Here is a 20,340-nt window from a genome sequence, read left to right as displayed (position 1 = left end):
TCTGGAATTTGTTACCAGAGAATGTAGTAAAAGCAGTTAGCTTACTGAGGTTTAAAAAAGATTTGGATGGCTTTCTAAAGGAAAAGTCCATAGACTATTATTAAAATGGATTTGGGGAAAATCCACACTGCTTATTTCTACAATAAGCAGCATAAAATGTATTGTACTGTTTTGGGATCTTGTCAGGTACTTGTGACCTGGATGGGCTTTAAGGCAATTTTGGAAATTGAGCTATGTCATTTGGGTTTTCTGTTACAAAGGCTGTGAAAATTTATGCAAACATGGCCTTTATTTTCCTTTTCCTTTTTGAATATTTCAATGATTGTTGTACATATGTTGTATACTTCAGTGAAAGAAGCTCCTTCTTTAATGCATTTTGAATTATGATATTGGTGGTGATCCTATATTTTTAAAAAATGGGTTGACAAGTGATGCAGTCATTACAAAGCTGTGAAAATAAAATTCCTATTATATTTAACTCTCCTTGTATGGTTATCATATATTACTCTAGATGATTCTCAACCCAGTTCTTGGAAAACACCCAGTCTTGTTTTAAGGATATCCACAATGAATAAGCATGAGAGGTTTGCATGCACTGCCTTCATTGTATGCAGATCCTCTTCTTTATATTCATTGTGGATAGTCTGAACACCTGACTGACTTGATGTGTTCTGTAAGCTGGGTTTAGAACGAGTTGAAAGTTATGTAATTCAAAGCAGCATATTTAGTTTAATTCTACAAAATATACAATATTCTCACTGTATTCATATGTAGGCAAAAAGCTTATATTCTGTGTTTGAAAATCTTGTTTGACCTGAGCTGAAGTTGAGAATTGTTTTCCTTATGCCAGTGGTTCCCAAACCTGGTCCTGGAGGCACCCCAACCAGTCAAGTTTTCGGGATATCTACAATGAATACTCGAGAGAGATTTGCATGCACTGCCTCCATTGCATGCAAATCTCTCTCATGAATATTCATTGTGGATAGCCTGAAAATCTGACTTGCTGGGGTGCCTCCAGGATTAGGTTTGGGAACCACCGCCTTATGCCATACATATTATCATTTTGATTTGAGTTTTTTCTTTCCCCTACAATTCAGATCAGCTATTTCATGTATTGGCTATGCACATGCGCCTCTACAGTATTGATTCCAATTATAATCCCTGGAGGAAACTAACCCATCTTTTGGAGGACAGGAATTCACAGTAAGTATTAATTCAGATCCATTAAGTTTATGAAAGAATGGCTAGTAAAGGAAAGATATTAAGTAGAGATTCTCACTATAAATATTTTCCATGAAGCCCTTGTGTACCTCTGACAAGACAAGCAAATATTCTATATCCTAAGCGCTGAAATCCTTAATAAAAAAAATTTTGTGTGTTTTAAGTATGTCTGATATGAGCATGGGTGAAGCCACTGAAATATCTAGAGATAAAAGTCACGGTAAAAAAAAAAAAGCATCAGCTGTGTTGAGAGGGAGTTGAAAAATTGATAGTACTTCTGCTGTCTAGGCTTATGCATCTTCTACAGAATATAGACCAAGGTGTAAAACTATGATGCTGAATGCTGGGCAGTAAGACTTTTTTTTTTGGGGGGGGGGGGGTTGCTGTCAAAGAAAATGACACACTTTAAATGGTTGGTAATTAAAAGTAAACTCATTTTTCTTTGTATGCTATCTGTTTATGTAATTTACAAACATTTCAAAAATGGCTTTGAACAGAAATGAATTTGCCACAACTAGAAATAATTCAACAGCTTTTCCAGTAGGAAATCATGAGACAAATGTATGTAGTTATTTCTTTTCATTTATTCGATTTATCTCTCACTTACAGTGATATAAATACTTACCTCTCTCCTGATTTCCCCTGTTATTGCATATGTCACACTGAATGGTTTCTGATCTGTAAACAAAATGTAATAAATGAAACCTGAGAAAGCTCATAATGCAATTTTTAAATTATTATATCATTTTTTGAAGAAACAAAGTTATCTTAACACTCATATCACCCATGTGAAAAGTAACTGCCCCTAAATTTATTAACTGGTTGCACCAACTTTAGCAGCAATAATTGCAACCAGACACTTACTATAATTTGATAATTTTGATACTTTTTCACATCTCTGTTGAAGAAACGTAGCCCACTCTTCTTTGCAGAACTGCTTTAATTCAGACGTGTTCATTTCCGTGCAGAAACTGCTGGTTTCCAGTTTTGCCACAGCATCTCTAATAGGTTAAAGTCAGCACTTTGATTAGGTCAGTCCAAAACTTTAATTTTGTTTCTCCTTAGCCATTCAGAGGTAGATTTGCTTTTGTGTTTTGGATTATTGTCTTGCTAGATAACCCAATTATGCTTCAGCTGACAGATGACTGGACATTCTCCTTTAGAATTTTCTGGTACAGTCAGAATTCATTGTTCCTTCAGTAATGGTAATGGCAAGTTTTCTAGGTCATAAGCAAAGAACATTGGAGGTGCCTTTAATTGGCATTTTCATGCGTAGGGATACTAGGTGTTATTCTGTAAAGCAGTGCCTAAGTGCTATATCATTTAACTCCAAGGTGGGCATAAACATGGGAGGAGCATGGTTGTGGTGCAAAGAAGCACATATAGCTTTTAGAATACAATGAGTTAAGCACATCACTTGGCGCAATTAGGTGTGACCATTTACATCTTGCATTGACATGGCATAAAGGGACATGCCTAAGTTTAGCATGCCAGAATGGGTTTGTTCTACTATTGTATAATGCCTAAGTGTTCTTACAGAATTAGCTATTTTTAAAAGAAAATAAATAGAGCAGTGCTATTTTGGACTTTTCACATGTAAGTATCACTACATTCTCCGAGGACAAGCAGGCTGCTTGTTCTCACAAATGGATGACGTCCACGGCAGCCCCTCTGATCGGAGATCTTCCTAGCAACAGAGTTTGCTAGTTCTCGCGTGTGCCCGTCTTCCCGCCCGAAATCGCTCGTGTTTGCTAGTCTCCTTTTTTCCGCGGCTCGGGACGGCTGTTTTTTTCGGTCGCTCCGCGCCCCTTGGAGATCCCTCGCGATTCGCGGTCTTTTTCTAACTATTTTACCTTTATTTCTAGTGTTGGCTCGTAAGTTTTCTTTCGTGGTCGAGTGCGGCTTTTTTCGCCGCCCGTTCGTTTTTTGGTGAGTTCGCCGACTTCGATTTTGCCGGCGAGATTTTTCCGCCCATGTCATCGAAGCCTTCCAGCGGCTTCAAACCTTGCACCCAGTGCGGCCGGATAATCTCTCTCACTGATAGGCACGCTTCTTGCCTTCAGTGTCTGGGGGCTGGGCACCGTCCTCAGGCCTGTAATCTCTGTCTTCTTTTGAAGAGGAGAACTCAGGCGGCGAGATTAGCCCAGTGGAACAGTTTGTTCGGGGCTTCATCCGGCGCGTCGACATCCTCGGTTCCGCGGTCCTCGGCATCGGAGCCTTCGGTACCGCGCCCAGCATCGACTTCGGTACCGCGTTCATCGGTACCGGCATCGACATCGAGGTCATCGTCTGGTGCAGCTGCGAGACCGGGATCGTTCCTCCTGAGGATGTCGTCGGAGGGTGCTTCGATGTCTGGAGTGCAGGTGAGAGCTGTCCATTCCCCTGCTGGTGGCGGTGAGCCCATGAACAGGTCTCCGCCTGTCTCGAGGGCTCCCGCGGTACAGTCCCCCCGGGATCGACCCTCTTCGGACCCGGACCCGAGGAAGCGTTTGGATTCAACGTCTTCCTCTTCGGTACCGGGGGGGGTACCGATGTCGTGTGAAGGCAAAGAAGCACCGGCATCGGTCACCCTCCAAGCGTGGTACCGAGAGATCTGGGTCGCCGGTACCACCGGCACCCAAGCGTCGACATCAGGAGGACCGTTCACCCTCCATTCAGGAGGTGTCGATGCGTTCCCTTGTGGACAGCCCAGTACCGCCTCCATCCCCGGAACAGGTTCGCAGCTCGACGCCGGTACCGGCCCCACCGCCTTTCTCCACAGCCTCTCTGAACGAGAGCCTCAGGGCCGTCCTTCCGGGGATCCTGGAGGAGCTGTTTCGCCCTTCTCCTCCGGTACCAGGGGTGCTTGCGCCGCCGGTGCCGTCGAGTGAGGCGATGGCTGGGCCCTCATCTGTGATGAGGACGCCCGCCCCGGTACCGCTATCGGTGCCGGTGCCGGCCGCCTCCCAGGAGGGCTCCCCGACGACGTCGATGGAGGGAGCTCCATCGCCCCCGCTACGGGAGTCCTCTTCTCGACGCTCCCACCGTGGCCGTGTTTCCACGGAGTCGAGGCGGGCGCAGTTTTGGACCAAAGTCCACCAGCTGGTGTCCGACACTGATGAGGAGGCCTCGTGGGAAGCAGAGGAAGACGTCAGATATTTCTCTGATGAGGAGTCTGACGGTCTGATCCTACTCCCTCGCCTGAAAGACAGCTTTCTCCTCCGGAGAGTCTCTCTTTTGCGGCCTTTGTCCGGGAAATGTCTACGGCAATTCCCTTTCCCGTGGTCACGGAAGATGAGCCGAGAGCTGAGGTGCTGGAACTCTTGGACTATCCTTCGCCACCTAAAGAATCGTCCACAGTACCCATGCATCATGTCTTCAAAAAGACGTTGCTGGCGAACTGGGCAAAACCTTTAACTACGCCCCACACCCCCAAGAAGCTCGAATCTCAATATCGGATCCATGGGGACCCGGAGTTGATGCAGACTCAGTTGCCACACGACTCTGGTGTGGTGGATCTGGCCCTCAAGAAGGCCAAGAGCTCTAGAGAGTATGCTTCGGCGCCCCAGGGCAAAGACTCTAGAACCTTGGACTCTTTTGGGCGGAAGGCCTATCATTCTGCAATGCTCATCGCCAAGATCCAGTCCTACCAGCTCTACACGAGCATACACATGCGTAACAATGTGCGGCAGTTGGCGGACTTGGTGGACAAGCTCCCTTCTAAGCAGGCCAAGCCTTTTCAGCAGGTGGTCAGGCAGCTGAAGGCGTGTAGGAAATTCCTGGCCAGGGGGGGTCTTTGACTCTTTTGATGTTGCATCCAGGGCGCTGCGCAGGGTGTGGTGATGCGCAGGCTCTCATGGCTGCGCGCCTCCGACCTGGAAAATCGAATCCAGCAGCGGATTGTGGATGCCCCTTGCCGGGGGGACAATGTTTTTGGGGACAAGGTCGAACAGGTGGTTGAACAGCTCCACCAGCGGGATACCGCTTTTGACAAGTTCTCCCGCCGGCCGCCTTCAGCCTCTACCTCTTCGGGTAGACGTTTTTATAGGGGAAGGAGGACGGTTCCCTATTCTTCCAGTAAGCGTAGGTACAATCCTCCTTCCTTCCCGCCAGCCTGCTGCTCAGGCTAAACCCCAGCGCGCTCGCTCTCGTCAGCAGCGCGCGCCTCAGGCCCCTGCGGCTCCCCAGCAAAAGTCAGGGGCGGGCTTTTGACTGGCTCCTGCAGAGCATAGCCGACGTTCCAGTGTCTGTGCCGGACGGCCTACCGGTCGGGGGGGAGGTTAACATTTTTTCACCAAAGATGGCCTCTTGTAACCTCCGATCAGTGGGTTCTCCAAATAGTCCTGCTAAGGTACTCTCTGAATTTGACCTCAAAGCCTCCAAATTGCCCACCGGGAGCTCAATCCTTCAGCTTCCAGCACAGGCAGGTACTTGCAGAGGAACTCTCCGCCCTTCTCAGCGCCAATGTGGTCGAGCCCGTGCCACCGGGGCAAGAAGGGCTGGGATTCTATTCCAGGTACTTCCTTGTGGAAAAGAAAACAGGGGGGATGCGTCCCATCCTAGACCTAAGGGCCCTGAACAAATATCTGGTCAAGGAAAAGTTCAGGATGCTTTCCTGGGCACCCTTCTTCCCATGATTCAACAGGACGATTGGCTATGCTCTCTGGACTTAAAGGATGCCTATACGCACATCCCGATTCTGCCAGCTCACAGGCAGTATCTTCGATTTCGTCTGGGAACACGGCATTTTCAGTACTGTGTGCTTCCCTTTGGGCTCGCCTCTGCGCCCAGGGTATTCACCAAATGCCTAGCCGTAGTAGCGGCTTCTCTACGCAGGCTGGGAGTGCATGTGTTCCCTTACCTCGACGACTGGCTGGTAAAGAACACCTCCGAGGCAGGAGCTCAGCAGTCCATGCAGATGACTATTCAACTCCTGGAGCTGCTAGGGTTTGTGATAAATTATCCAAAGTCCCACCTTCTTCCAGTTCAGAAACTCGAATTCATAGGAGCTCTGCTGGATTCCCAGACAGCCCGTGCCTACCTCCCAGAGACCAGGGCCGACAATCTGCTGACCCTTGCCTCCTCGGTGTGGGCGTCGCAGCAGATCACAGCTCGGCAGATGTTGAGATTGCTCGGCCAGATGGCCTCCACGGTTCATGTGACTCCCATGGCCCGCCTTTTTATGAGATCTGCTCAATGAACCCTAGCCTCCCAGTGGTGCCAGGCTGCTGGGAGCCTAGAGGACGTGGTCCGTCTGTCCACGAGGTTTCTCCTCTCCCTTCATTGGTGGACAATTGGATCCAATTTGACCCTGGGATGTCCCTTCCAGATTCCTCAGCCGCAAAAGGTGCTGACCACGGACGCGTCACTCCTGGGGTGGGGAGCGCATGTCGATGGGCTCCACACCCAGGGGACTTGGTCCGTCCAGGAACAAGGTCTACAGATCAACCTCCTGGAGTTGCGAGCGGTATGGAACGCTCAGAAGGCTTTCAGAGATCGGCTGTCCCATCAAATTATCCAAATTCAGACAGACAACCAGGTTGCTATGTATTACATCAACAAGCAGGGGGGCACCGGATCTCGCCCCTTGTGTCGGGAAGCCGTCAGCTTGTGGCACTGGGCACGCCGGTTCGGCATGTGGCTCCAGGCCACGTATCTGGCAGGCGTAAACAGCAGTCTGGCCGACAGATTGAGCAGGATCATGCAACCGCACGAGTGGTCGCTCAGTTCCAGAGTGGTTCACGAGATCTTCCAAGTGTGGGGCACCCCCTTGGTAGACCTCTTTGCCACTCAGACCAATCACAAGGTCCCTCATTTCTGTTCCAGGCTGCAGGCCCACGGCAGACTAGCGTCGGATGCTTTCCTTCTGTTTTGGGGGGAAGGTCTCCTGTACGCGTATCCTCCCATTCCTTTGCTGAAACTCAAGCAAGACAGGGGAACCATGATTTTGATTGCTCCTTTTTGGCCTCGTCAGATCTGGTTCCCTCTTCTTCTGGAGTTGTCTTCCGAAGAACCGTGGAGATTGGACTGCTTTCCAACCCTCATCACGCAGAACGAGGGGGCGCTCCTCCATCCCAACCTTCGGTCTCTGGCCCTCACAGCCTGGATGTTGAGAGCGTAGACTTCACCTCCTTGGGTCTGTCAGAGGGTGTCTCTCGAGTCTTGCTTGCTTCCAGGAACGATTCTACCAAGAGGAGTTATTTTTTCCTCTGGCGACGGTTTGCTGTGTGGTGTGATGGCAAGGCCTTAGATCCTCGTTCTTGTCCTACACAGACCCTGCTTGAATACCTTCTACATTTATCAGAGTCTGGTCTTAAAACCAACTCTGTAAGGGTTCATCTTAGTGTGATTAGTGCATACCATTACCATGTGGAAGGTAAGCCGATCTCGGGACAGCCTTTAGTTGTTCGCTTCATGAGAGATTTGCTTTTGTCGAAGCCCCCAGTCAAACCTCCTACAGTGTCATGGGATCTCAGTGTCGTTCTCACCCAGCTGATGAAACCTCCTTTTGAGCCACTGGATTCCTGTCATCTGGAGTACTTGACCTGGAAGGTCATTTTCTTGGTGGCAGTTACTTCAGCTCGCAGAGTCAGTGAGCTGCAAGCCTTGGTAGCTCATGCTCCTTATACCAAATTTCATCATAGCAGAGTAGTCCTCCGCACTCACCCTAAGTTCTTGCCAAAGGTGGTGTCGGAGTTCCATCTGAACCAGTCAGTTGTCTTGCCAACATTCTTCCCCCGTCCTCATTCCTGCCCTGCTGAACGTCAGCTGCACACATTGGACTGCAAGCGAGCATTGGCCTTCTATCTGGAGAGGACAAGCCCCCACAAACAGTCCGCCCAACTTTTTGTTTCTTTTGATCCCAACAGGAGGGGAGTGGCTCTCGGGAAACGCACCATATCCAATTGGCTAGCAGATTGCATTTCCTTCACTTACGCCCAGGCTGGGCTGACTCTTGAGGGTCATGTCACGGCTCATAGTGTTCGAGCCATGGCGGCGTCAGTGGCCCACTTGAAGTCAGCCACTATTGAAGAGATTTGCAAAGCTGCGAAGTGGTCATCTGTCCACATATTCACATCTCACTACTGCCTTCAGCAGGATTCCCGACGCGACAGTCGGTTCGGGCAGTCGGTGCTGCAGAATCTGTTTGGGGTTTAGAATCCAACTCCATCCCCCCTAGGCCCATTTTTATTCTGTTGCAGGCTGCACTCTCAGTTAGTTGGAAAAGTTTAGGTCAATCTCAGATATGTCCTCGCCGTTGCGAGGCCCAATTGATCAATGTTTGTTGTTTTGAGTGAGCCTGGGGGCTAGGGATACCCCATTTGTGAGAACAAGCAGCCTGCTTGTCCTCGGAGAAAGCGAATGCTACATACCTGTAGAAGGTATTCTCCGAGGACAGCAGGCTGATTGTTCTCACCTACCCGCCCGCCTCCCCTTTGGAGTTGTGTCTTCCCTTCTCTTGTTTTTGCTTGGTACGGGACTAGCGAACATGAGCAATTTCGGGCGGGAAGACGGCCGCGCATGCCCGCATCGCGGGCGCGAGCGAGAACTAGCAAACTCTGTTGCTAGGAAGATCTCCGATCGGAGGGGCTGCCGTGGACGTCACCCATTTGTGAGAACAATCAGCCTGCTGTCCTCGGAGAATACCTTCTACAGGTATGTAGCGTTCGCTTTAGAAGCAGTGATTTTGCTTTTTGTGAGAGTAATTTCTGCAGCTGAAGCCTGTTCTTACACACAGAAAAAAAGCTTTTATAAAACTGTGTTGAGTATGTATGTGTGTAAAAAAAAATTTTGCATCACTTTGACAATCTGCATGATGTAGGTTTCCCAAGGGACATAATTTGGGTGGAGAGGAGGTGGAGTTGAAATGTAAACACTTATCTTATATGTGAGTACACACGTGGAGGGTAATGATATAACAGGTCTTCCTACGTTATAAGGGCAAGAAAGTGTCTTATTTGTGGCCTATATTATAAAGACATACAGGCATAAAACTATGCATGTTCTTGTTATCGCCCATACGTTTTACATGTGGGTTAATTTTATAAGCATCATTTATGTGCATATACAGTCATAAAACTGTCACCTAGAATATATGCACACATTTAACCAACTTCAAAGTAGGTATAAATATGTGCTTCTGCATTTGCAAGGAACATCTAGGTGCCTATTTTATAAATGCGCATAGGCACCTTTGTTTCCCTTTATAATAGACTTAAAATAGGTGACTTTTCAGACTTCCTCACATAGGTGTCCTGTGTTAAAATCAGACCCTTTCCCAGATTCTATAAATGGTGACTAAAGTTCTGCATGCAAATCGGCATGCATAGCTAACTTGTGCATAGAACTTAATTGTGTAACATCAGCGCTGATAATTGGATGTTAACAAGCAATTATCGGTACTAATTCACACTAATTATGATTTACGTACAATACTTGCTAAGCGTACTCTATAAAGTGATGCGTGTAAATTGGACCGTGCGGATCTCAAAAGGGTTGTGGCCATGAGGGAGTCATGGGCATTCGTAAAATTTATGCGCAGTGTTATAGAATATGCCTGATCTGCACCTAAAGTAGTCGTGTGCTTTTACACCAGGTTTTAGTTGGTGTAAATGGCTGTAACTTAATTTAGTGAGAGGAACGGGCGCTATGTGTATTATATAAACTGCGCCTAACGTTAGATGAGATTTATAGAATAGTGCTAAGCACTTTTTTCGTTGCCAATTTTTTTTTTAGGCGCCATATATAGAATCTAGTTCTATATGTGTAAGTGGCAGAGTTTGTAAAACCGCATGTCTGCAGGGAACTTATTAAGAGCTGAAACTGAAACGTGAAATTTTGAGGCAGTTTTGAATGCCTGAGAGGTAAGTACAGCTCCTCCTCCCTCCCCGCCCCCCCCCCCCCCCCCCCCCCCCCCAAGCTCTGTTCCAGCACCGAGGCTCAAATGAGAAGCTAGCTGACAGTTATTTATAAATGCCTACAGGAAAACTTTCCTAAATACTATTCTAAAATACAGAAAATATATACACTGTGAAGGACCCCCTGAACATGACTTCTTAATCTCTGCATTCCACAATATATACTTATAAATAATGCCTTTTCTGAAAGGGTTACTTATATGTGAATACCAATTTAAACATGTAAATATAACTCTTGTAAAATTGCCCTCAATTTCACTTGATTTTGCAATTAGAATAATGACAATACAGTGGTGATTTATCGGAGTGTGTGTCTTTCTGATATATATATACCTGTATATATATATATATATCTTTCAGTATACATGTATATTATCTTTTTTGGCTTGTTCTACTTAGGGCCCAGTGCCACAATATTCAGTAGATGGTGTTAACTTTATTAGATGTCTCAGTTTCTGTTCTTTTGCATTTTCTTTTTCCTATCTTGTGTATTTCAGTTGGGAAAGTTGGAGGGATGCTTAAAGAGTGCTGACTTTTGTGCTAATGCAGAATATGTGAACTCAGATGCTTTAAATTTCTTGCTTGGGAATTTCTAACTCCCCATGGGGACAATCTTTACAGAAAGCATTCTGTAGTACTTGATTGTAATTCCTGACCCAGCTGGTGGCACTTGAAATCAGACCTCTGCAGTTTACAGTATGCTTTATATATTAACACTGTTAGCATGTGCCAACAGTTTTCTAACTTTATAAATACCAACTAGTGTTGTTTAAAAAAGGAAACCACTGCAGTCTCCTGTTAAAGGAAATGGCCTTGGTACATCACTAAACAATGTTGAAATAGGATCCGCACATGAACCAGTTGTCCAATATCATGTTCAGAAACAAAAATAATGTAATGGATGTTAAAGCGCATTTCCCTGTATAAAAACCTGTTTTATACATAGAAATTGAATTTTGGTAAATTGTCCATTATATATATGTAAACAATTATGCACATATGGTAAATATATGTTTAGAAGTGCACATATGTCTGAGAAGTGTTCTAGAGGTGGTACTGGTGGAGATGCTTCTGAATTTCTAAAAGTATTCGTGGGAATAAGTACTCACACAAATAACTGGTGCAGATTTGTGTGTGTACTTTTTTTCTTGAGTTACTTTTTAAGGGAAATTTTTTCCTTCTGAAAAATGGTTTAAAGTTTGTGGCTAACAAGTAAGTACCTGCAGACTTTGCACATATATACATTGTTTGTAAGTTGCCCTCTTAATGGCTATAAAAACTTAAAGGAAGAGAACCAGCCCCCCTTAACTCTTAGCACTTAAACTAATCAAATCCAGCCATTATGAAGCATCACTATATTCTACAGCTTACCTCAAGGGCTGCATAGTATAGATTCTGTCTGCACAATAGAGAAAAATAGCTTAAACCTGTCATCCCCATCAATGTCTCAGCCTAAACCCTCCTAGTAAATTTTCTTAAAAGAAGCAGGTGTGTAGAATCATATCTGTGGAAATAACCAGAGTTGCCTTCTGTAATGGCAATATTTCCTTTAGTCTAAACTTCTGATAGATGGTCATTCCAGATCTTGGGTACTCTGTCTTTAAAAAGAAAGCCCCTAGGTCTTACCTATGCTAGATAAGTGTCCATAATAGTGGGAACCTCAATGAAAGCCTGTTGGTTTGATGCAAGGTCTGGGTTTGGAGGATGCCTTCTAAGCTTCCTGAGCATGTATTTGAGGCCATTGTTTTGCATGTTCCAGAACACCAACACCAACCATTTAAACTTGGCCTGGGCATTTGTAAAGTGTGCAAAAATGGAGAAGTGTGTTTCTGCCTGGTTTTACTCAGAATCAGTGTTGAAACATTCTGAACTATTTGGAGTTTGCGTATGAGCCTCAAAGGAAGATCTAAGCATAAAATATTAGTCTCACCTCATTTTTAGCCCCTTATTTTCCGTATATCCAGGTAATTCCTTTACTTTAAAGTGTAGCTTAATTTTATTAGTACATATTTTTTGTGCAAACTAAATGTGCATACCCAGGAAAATATGCTACTTTATAATGTAACCTTTCTGATTAGAACAGATATATACAAATACAAAAATACTATATCCATTCATTCTGGTTTCATAAGTAGAAATATGATAAGTGAACATTGAAATCAGCATACTTTTCTTTAGAATCCAAGGAATGCATAAAAAAATGTGCATTAATACTACTACTGGATTGTGGTACCATAAGTCTCCTTGCCATTTTTGAATACGTCATTCTCCCACTTAACCTATTGCAGCTACTGTCTTTGGCCAGGCCCCACGTGTTTCAGGCTTCTAAGATACTTGATAGACTTGCACTTTACGTTTGACCGTTATCGCCATTATATAATTAGTGGATTGTCTTTCCTCTCTGGAGCTGTGAAAAATACAAAATACATTACAAGGGTAATTCTATAAAAGTTCGCCTATTTATAGGTGTTTACTTTCCATTATAGAATACTAGGAGTAGCCTTAATGTTTAGTGCAGTGGGCTGAGAATCTGGGGAACTGGGATTAATTCCCACTACAGTTTTTTGTAATGGACAAGTCATTTAACCCTTCATTGCCTCAGGTACAAAACTTAGATTGTGAGCCCACTCGGAACAGAGAAAATACCTGCATATAATATATGTAAACCGCTTTGGTTATGCCATAGAAAGGCAATATATCATAAATGATGTAAGTGCTCACACCTAAATGCTGGAGATAAGCATGTAAGTATGAGTCCCAGACATTCTGTGCCCAGACTATTGAATATGTGGTATGCAAGATATGCGCACACTTACTTTATAACACTTAGGCAGAATTTTGGCATTCATGTGCATATGTGCCATTATTCTAACCATTTATGCACATAAACAGCAACCAAATGTTAGTATTCGCTTTATAGAATTACCCCCTAAGTTTTTAAAGCAATGTTCTGTCATTTTTATTGAAGACGTATCAGATATTAAAATTCATGAGAATTTAAACACTGTCATTTTACAGTTGTACTGCAAAGGCTATGTATTGAAAGAATCTGAAAGCAAACACACAGGATGAATTTTTGAATGAAATGTGATTGTTTTCCTGATTTTTACAGGATGAGCAATGAAGAAAAGGCAGAGGTTCCGGTTCTTTACAAAGATGTCTCATCTCTTTTGCTTATCCAGATTTTAACAATGCCCCAGCCCTTGTACAAAGGTATGTTGGTAGTAATAGTAAGATCTTGATGGTTTTGCACCAAGAAAAGAAGAAAAAGCATTAATTGATATACTTGTGTGTACTGAACTCTGCCTTATCTATGAAAAGTGACATAAAGCAGGTTTAATTATTTTTTTTATAACCATGAAATGACTACATACCTGTATCCACTGTCATTTCAGTGTATCAGTTATCCAAGCCAGTAAAGAGACAGTGCTTGAATAAAAACCTATTAAGAATTTTTTTTTAGAAGATACATTATGTCCTTTACACAACCTTCATATCTTAATTATTGAGGGGCAGTTGGTTCAATAATTCAGGCTGAATTGAAATGCTTAAGGGTGAAAGATAGTAATTTGTTTTGAATTTGGAGGTTCAGTTACAGCAATTGCAATAAGAATTCACATACTAAGTTAATTGTTTGTAATGTATTAACTATAATGGAAATGCAGCACATAGCCTCAGTGCATAAACTATGTAAATGTGTTACATAAGAACATAAGAATAGCTATACTGGGTCAGACCAATGATCCATCTAGTCCAGTGTTCTGTTTCCAACAGTGGCCAAGTATCTGGCAGAAACCCAAATAGTAACAAAATTCCATGTTGCCAATCCCAGGGCAAGCAATGGCTTCCCTATGTTTGTGTCAATAACAGACTATGGACTTTTCCTCCAGAAACTTGTCCAAACTTTTTTTTAAACCCAGATATCCAAACTGCTGTTAAAACATCCTCTGGTAAAGAGTTCAGAGCTTATTCATGGAGTGAAAAAATATTTCCTCCTATTTGTTTTAAAAGTATTTCCATGCAACTTCCTTGAGTGTCCCCTAGTCTTTATACATTTTGAAAGAGAAAAAAAATTGATTGATTGATTGATTTCTACTTGTTCTACACCACTCAGGATTTTGTAGACCTTAATCATATCTCCCCTCATCCATCTCTTTTCCAAGGTGAAGAGTTCTAACCTCTTTAGCCTTTCCTCATATGAGAGGAGTTCCATCCCCTTTATCATTCTGGTCACCTTTGAACCTTTTCTAATTGTACTATATCTTTTTTGAGATACGGCGACCAGAACTGAATGCAATACTCAAGGTGAGGTTGCACCATGGAGTGATACAGAGGCATTATAATATTCTCTGTCTTATTTACTGTCCCTTTCCTAATAGTTCCTAGCATCCTGTTTGCTTTTTTGGCTGCCACCGCACACGGGGCACAAGATTTCAGCATATTGTCTACGATGACACTTAGATCTTTCTTGAGTGCTGACCCCTAAGGTGGACCCTAGCATCAGGTAATTATGATTCAGATTATTCTTCCCAATGTGCGTCTCTTTGGGCATCTGCCATTTGGATGCCCAGTCTTCCAATTTCCTAAGGTCTTCCTGCAATTTTTCACAGTCTGCAAGTTTTTTAACAACCTTGAATAGTTTTGTGCCATCTGTGAATTTAATCACCTCATTCGTCGTTCCAATTTCCATATTATTTATAAATGTTAAATAGCACCGGTCTCAGTACAGATCCCTATGGCACTCTACTATACAGATATTGAAACTGAGGTCTTTAGGAGCTAATGGTATTTATAAGATTTTCTTTAATTCTTTAGGAAAGTTTTGGTGACTGCAATACTTTGAGTCTCTTTAATTCTGTAATCTGTATGTTTCTACTTCAGAACTTTAAATTGTAATACACTGTACAGCAGGCTGCTAAATACTAGGTTCAGGTCCCAAGGTAGAATCAAAGGGCAAATTGAAGAGTGAATAAGCCATAGAAACTGGGCGACATCTAGGTGAGAAGCTAAATGTTTATTTTCAACAATCCACGGAAACATGCACTGGCACTCGAAGGGAGGCTAAAGCAAGACCTTTGTCAAAACTGTCCTGCAAAAGTCTCTAAAAGCTGCAGAATCAAAAACTTCAATGGCACAATACAGCAATTACTACACTAATCCTCGAAGACATGACACACTTGCACATAAGTAAGAGAAGTAGAATTCTTCCTCAAACCGAGGAGAATCGCAATCACCTTACTGGAATAACCTCTCTTTCACAAGCACGCCCTCTGAAGAGCTAGACCAAAAGACAGATTGAAGACAGGACTTAAATCTGCACCAGACCCTGCATCAGATCCTCTGAGTTACAACCAGAGTGGCCTGTCCATCGTCAGCTGCACCAAATCCCATAGTCTCTGAGGCCAGTCTGGAACCATCAATACCACTGGACCTGCGTGATGATCAATTCTCTGAATAATATTCTGCCCACAAGGGACCACGGAGGAAACATATACATGAGACCCAAAGTAGTCCACTCTTGCACCAGAGTGTCCAAACCTCTGAACAGAGATCCCTGTGCCAACTGAAGAATCCAGGAACCTTGGCATTGCGAGTTCACCATTATGTCCATGACTGGAAGGTCCCACCTGCTCACAATAAGGGTGAAGGCGCTGTGACTCAGACCTCATACTCTGGGATCAAGCACATTCTGTCTGAGATAGAAAACATTCAACCAGACTATGTCCACAACATGTGTAGCTGACAGGACCACTAGATGATATTCCGCCCCAGGCCATGAGAAGGGCCACCTCCTGTGCCACGAGATGGCGCTTGGTGCCTCCCTGATGATTTATGTATGCCATTGCCATAGCATTGTCCAACAGGACCTGCACTGCCTTGCCTGCTCCGCTAGATGAATTGCCCTTTTTTTTCCAGTCTGTTGGTTGGCCAATGGGTCTTCTTGGACAATCACTGGCTCTGCACTACTTGACCCAGGCAGTAAGCTCACCAGCCCATGAGACTGGCTTCTGTAGTCAACACTGTCCATTGTGCGTGGGGGGGGGGGGGAGGGAGAATCCAGGGCCACGTCCCTGATAGGTTGCGAGGCTGTATCCCTCCAACGCAGGCTGTGTCTCACCTGACCTGAAACAGGAGGCTGTCCTCCAAGGCCTTAGACTGGGGTGTGGGGAGGAACCATCTTGAGAGGAAAGCCCCCCTGGAGTTGACCTCATTTGGGCCCTGACGCACTGAACCACTTCTAAACATACTGCCATTAAGCCCAATACCTGCAGATAATCTTTGTCCTGCGGATACTGAGAGCAAAGGAATGATGGAACCTGAGCCTACAGCTTTTGAATCCTGGACTGTTGGAGAAGCACCCTTCCTAGAAGCATGTCAAAATATTCCAAAATCTGAGATGGCACCAGATGACTTTTGGCGGCGTTGACCATCCAGCCCAATGCTGTAATACTTGCACCATCTTTGCAGTGGCCATGCTAATCTCATGAAAGGACTTCACTCAGATAAGGCTTCCCCACCAGCCAGGAAAGCAGAGGGGTCCTATAGCTGAAAGTGAGGGGGCCGACCCCCCCCCCCCCCCCCCCCCCAGGTCTGTGGTTTATTCAATTTTCCAAAGTTTAAACTGCACGCTTAACAGAATGAAATTTACCTGAGACATCTTTCTTGTTTAGTTGTTGTTCTGGGCTCATTACCTAGCTCTGTATGTTTAAACTACTCAGAGACTAAGCCCCAGAGATCTTCTCAATGAAAGAATGCCTAAAATTAATGAATTCTGTCACTGGTCCCTGTATAAACATTAAACATAGGACTTCTGAATTCCTTATGATAGGCAGGTTCTTTGAGAATGGTCTCTTTGCTTTCTCACTGTTGATGAAGTACCAGGTATTATTTGAAAGCTATTTCAGATTTGCTGTCATTCTTTTTCTAAATTGGCCATGTGTTCACCAAGCATAGAGAAACCACTAACTGGATGCTGTTCTGTAGCAATTCAGCATTGGATGTGATCCATTAATTTGCAATTAACTTAGTAACTGTTGTATTCCATATTTTGTTGTCTTTTGCTGTTTTATATATATATATATATATATATATATATATATATATATATATATATATATATATATATATATATAATATATCATATAAAAGTTGACTTCCTTGCATTGTGCTTAGATATAAGCAGGAAAAATTAGGCATTCACAAACAGCCTTCCAATCCAAAGAGATGTACAGTAGACAGTAGTTCTGAAGATATTTTATTGGTGAATGTCAGTAAATATGCAAGCAGACCCAAGAGGCAGGCAGAACTCCGAAGTCTCAATGCTTGGTTGAGACAATTGGGCAGGGATGAGGGATTTAGGCAACATTCATGGAAAGGGGGAGACTGTTCTGAAAGGATGGACTCCACCTTAACCGGGTTGGAACCAGGAAGCTGGCACTAACTTTTAAAAAGGAGATAGAGCAACTTGTAAACTAGAATGGGGGGAAAGCCAACAGTCGCCCAGGAAGGCATGGTTCGGTGTGGAGTATTCTTGAAGGATACTATTGAAACAGGGAATCCCAGTAGAGAGGTTTCAACAATACTACAGGAAACTAACTGAGGATCCCACACAGGATTATACAAAGCAGCTAAACAAGTACAGCCACATCTGAAGAAACTCGTACCAAACCAGCCTTCTGTGGGCACATTCTACATGCTACCCAAAATCCACAAACCTGGAAACCCTGGTAGACCAATCATATCGAGTTTTGGCACACTCACGGAGGAAATATCTGGACTCGTAGAGGGTATTCTGAAACCTCTCGTGCACAAAACAAACAGCTTTATACAAGACACCACAGACTTTCTGAATAAATTGAAAAATATCAAGCAATTACCACCGAGTACCCTTCTGGTCACGATGGATGTAGAATCACTATACAGCAACATTCCCCATGCGAATGGCATAGCTGCATGTGAGAAGCTCCTAAAAACATCCACACTGGACCATCAATACTCACCAGAAACTATTACAAAATTAATCAAATTTGTTTTAACTCACAACTATTTCCGCTTTAACAACATTTGCTTATTTCCAATCTGACGAAGAAGGGCAACCTTTGAAAGCTAATCAAGAAATGTATTAAGTTATGTCCAATAAAAAAGGTATCTTTTATTATTATTATTTATTATATTTGTAGCCCACGCTTTCCCATTTATGTTTCAATAGTTTTTATTGGTGACACATAGAAAAGCACAATCCATTTTAACATAGCTTGTTTCAATACAAAACAACAGAACTCAATAAAGTAACATTTCAAACTTAATACTTTCATGTAGCCATCCAGTATTTATAACTTTTCTCCCCTCCCCCTCCCCTTCCCCCCCCTCCCTCTCCCTCCTCCCTTCTTGTATCCCCCTCTAATATGTCTCCTCCCGTGTACCCCCTTGAAATATACTATTAATCATAGTTTATTAAGAATTAGACTTCTTCCCCGTTGTGTTAACTTGGCCAAGTAAGGATTCCAAATCCCAAGAAATCGCAGCTTACGTTTATAAGACCCTCTGGCCTCTTGCACTTCCCAAGTGAGTACCTGATGTATTTGATTTCGCCAATGCCAATATTCTGGTTTGTTCTGTGAGGTCCATTGCTGCAAAATACATTTTCTTGCAATTAAGCAAAGTTTACGGCATAGCAAAGCTTCACTTGTTCTGAACCCACGAAAAGCATCCGGGCAATCAAGCACTACTTGAGCAGGTGTACCCTGTATACAATTTGGCATCATGAGAGAAAGAAAAGCCACCACCCTCTTCCAAAAACATCTTATATGCGGGCATCCCCAAAACCCATGATATAGAGAATTGTCGGCTAGGTTACACTTCAAACAAGTGGGCGTCCTTATTCCCCCCGTACGGTAGAGCTGCACTTGCGAAAAGTATGCTCTATGTATAACTCTGTACGCACACTCCCTATACCCTGCACCAGTAATTAAGTGTGTTACATTCTTAAGATGTGCTGCTATATCCCATGATGTTAAATCTTGGCCTACATCTACCTCCCAACGCCTCTTAAGCTGAGCTAGATCTTTCCCAGGTACTAGGGACCAAATTTTCTTTTGCAAATTCGAGATGGAGGGAGCCTCATTTGAAACTTCAGCAAAAAAGTTTAACATTTTTTCTCCCAAACGGATTTGAAGTGACACCTTATTAAGAGAATTAACATAGTGTTTCAACTGACAATGTGCAAAGGTGTCACCCCATCGAATTAATTCTTGAGGGATCAGATGATTTAAGAGTTGAAGCTCTCCTGTGTGGCTTACCACTGTCTCCAGACTGCTAAAGCCCTGTGCCTCCCAACGCGCAAAAACTGAATTTTCCTGACCGGGTCCAAACATCGGATTCCCTCTAATCGTTAAGAGTTCCGACACCTGAGGGTCCCCTCCCAGAAGTTTCCCCAAAAACCTCCATGCATCTCGTACCGGTCCCAACAGAACAGAGTTACCTCTCAGTTGTGCCAATGATGGGCCATCCCCATGCAGCAGCGAGACCAAATGAAATGGTTTAAACAATTCCCTTTCTATGCCCAATGGTGTGTGATATTCAGAAAGACAAATCCAATCGCGTACCTGTCTCAAGTTACATGCTATGTTATAGAATTTAATATTGGGCAGTCCTATCCCACCTTGTTTCCATCCCCCCAATAGTAAGGGCAACCGTATCTTTGCCTTTTTATAAGCCCAACAAAACCTCGTCACCAATCTATAGAACAATCGTATATCTTTCTGTACTAATTTTATTGGCAATGTTTGCATGACATATAGCCATCTAGGAAGAATTACCATGCGTATCAAGCACAGTCGTCCTGACAGTGACAGTGTCAACGCCCTCCAGGCGTCCAACTGCTGTCTTGTTTTCTCTAGCAGCCATTGCATGTTGGATCTTTGTATATCCCCTGTCCTTGTAGTCAACAGGACCCCCAAATATCGAAAAGAGCCCTCCACCCAACGTAAGGGAAACTGTCCCACCCATGTACTACGGGTCTCTGCTGTTATAGCCAGTGCCTCTGATTTGTCATGATTAATTTTAAATCCTGAGTATGTTCCAAATTCTAAGAATATTTCCAATAAGTCTGCCAGTGATTCCCGGGGCTTAGTGAGCACCACTAGCAGATCATCAGCAAAGGCTGCTACTTTAAATTCTTGATCGCCAAACCTCACCCCACTAATTGACGCACATGAGTAGA

The 20,340-nt window shown here is 43.8% G+C and overlaps 1 protein-coding gene across 1 annotated transcript in view; it reads left to right on the top strand.

Moving 5' to 3' along the window:
• The window catches only part of UBR3 (ubiquitin protein ligase E3 component n-recognin 3), a 686,242-nt gene that overhangs the window by 569,267 nt on the left and 96,635 nt on the right, over window positions 1-20,340 (top strand). The window contains 2 exon segments of the mRNA XM_030210854.1: window positions 1,098-1,203; window positions 13,231-13,331. Coding sequence (XP_030066714.1) covers window positions 1,098-1,203; window positions 13,231-13,331 — 207 coding nt within the window.

Source organism: Microcaecilia unicolor, chromosome 7, assembly GCF_901765095.1.
Source record: "Microcaecilia unicolor chromosome 7, aMicUni1.1, whole genome shotgun sequence".
Taxonomy (NCBI): Eukaryota; Metazoa; Chordata; class Amphibia; order Gymnophiona; family Siphonopidae; genus Microcaecilia; species Microcaecilia unicolor.
The sequence above is the reverse complement of the archived record's forward strand: the minus strand, read 5'-3'. Positions and strand labels throughout refer to the sequence as shown.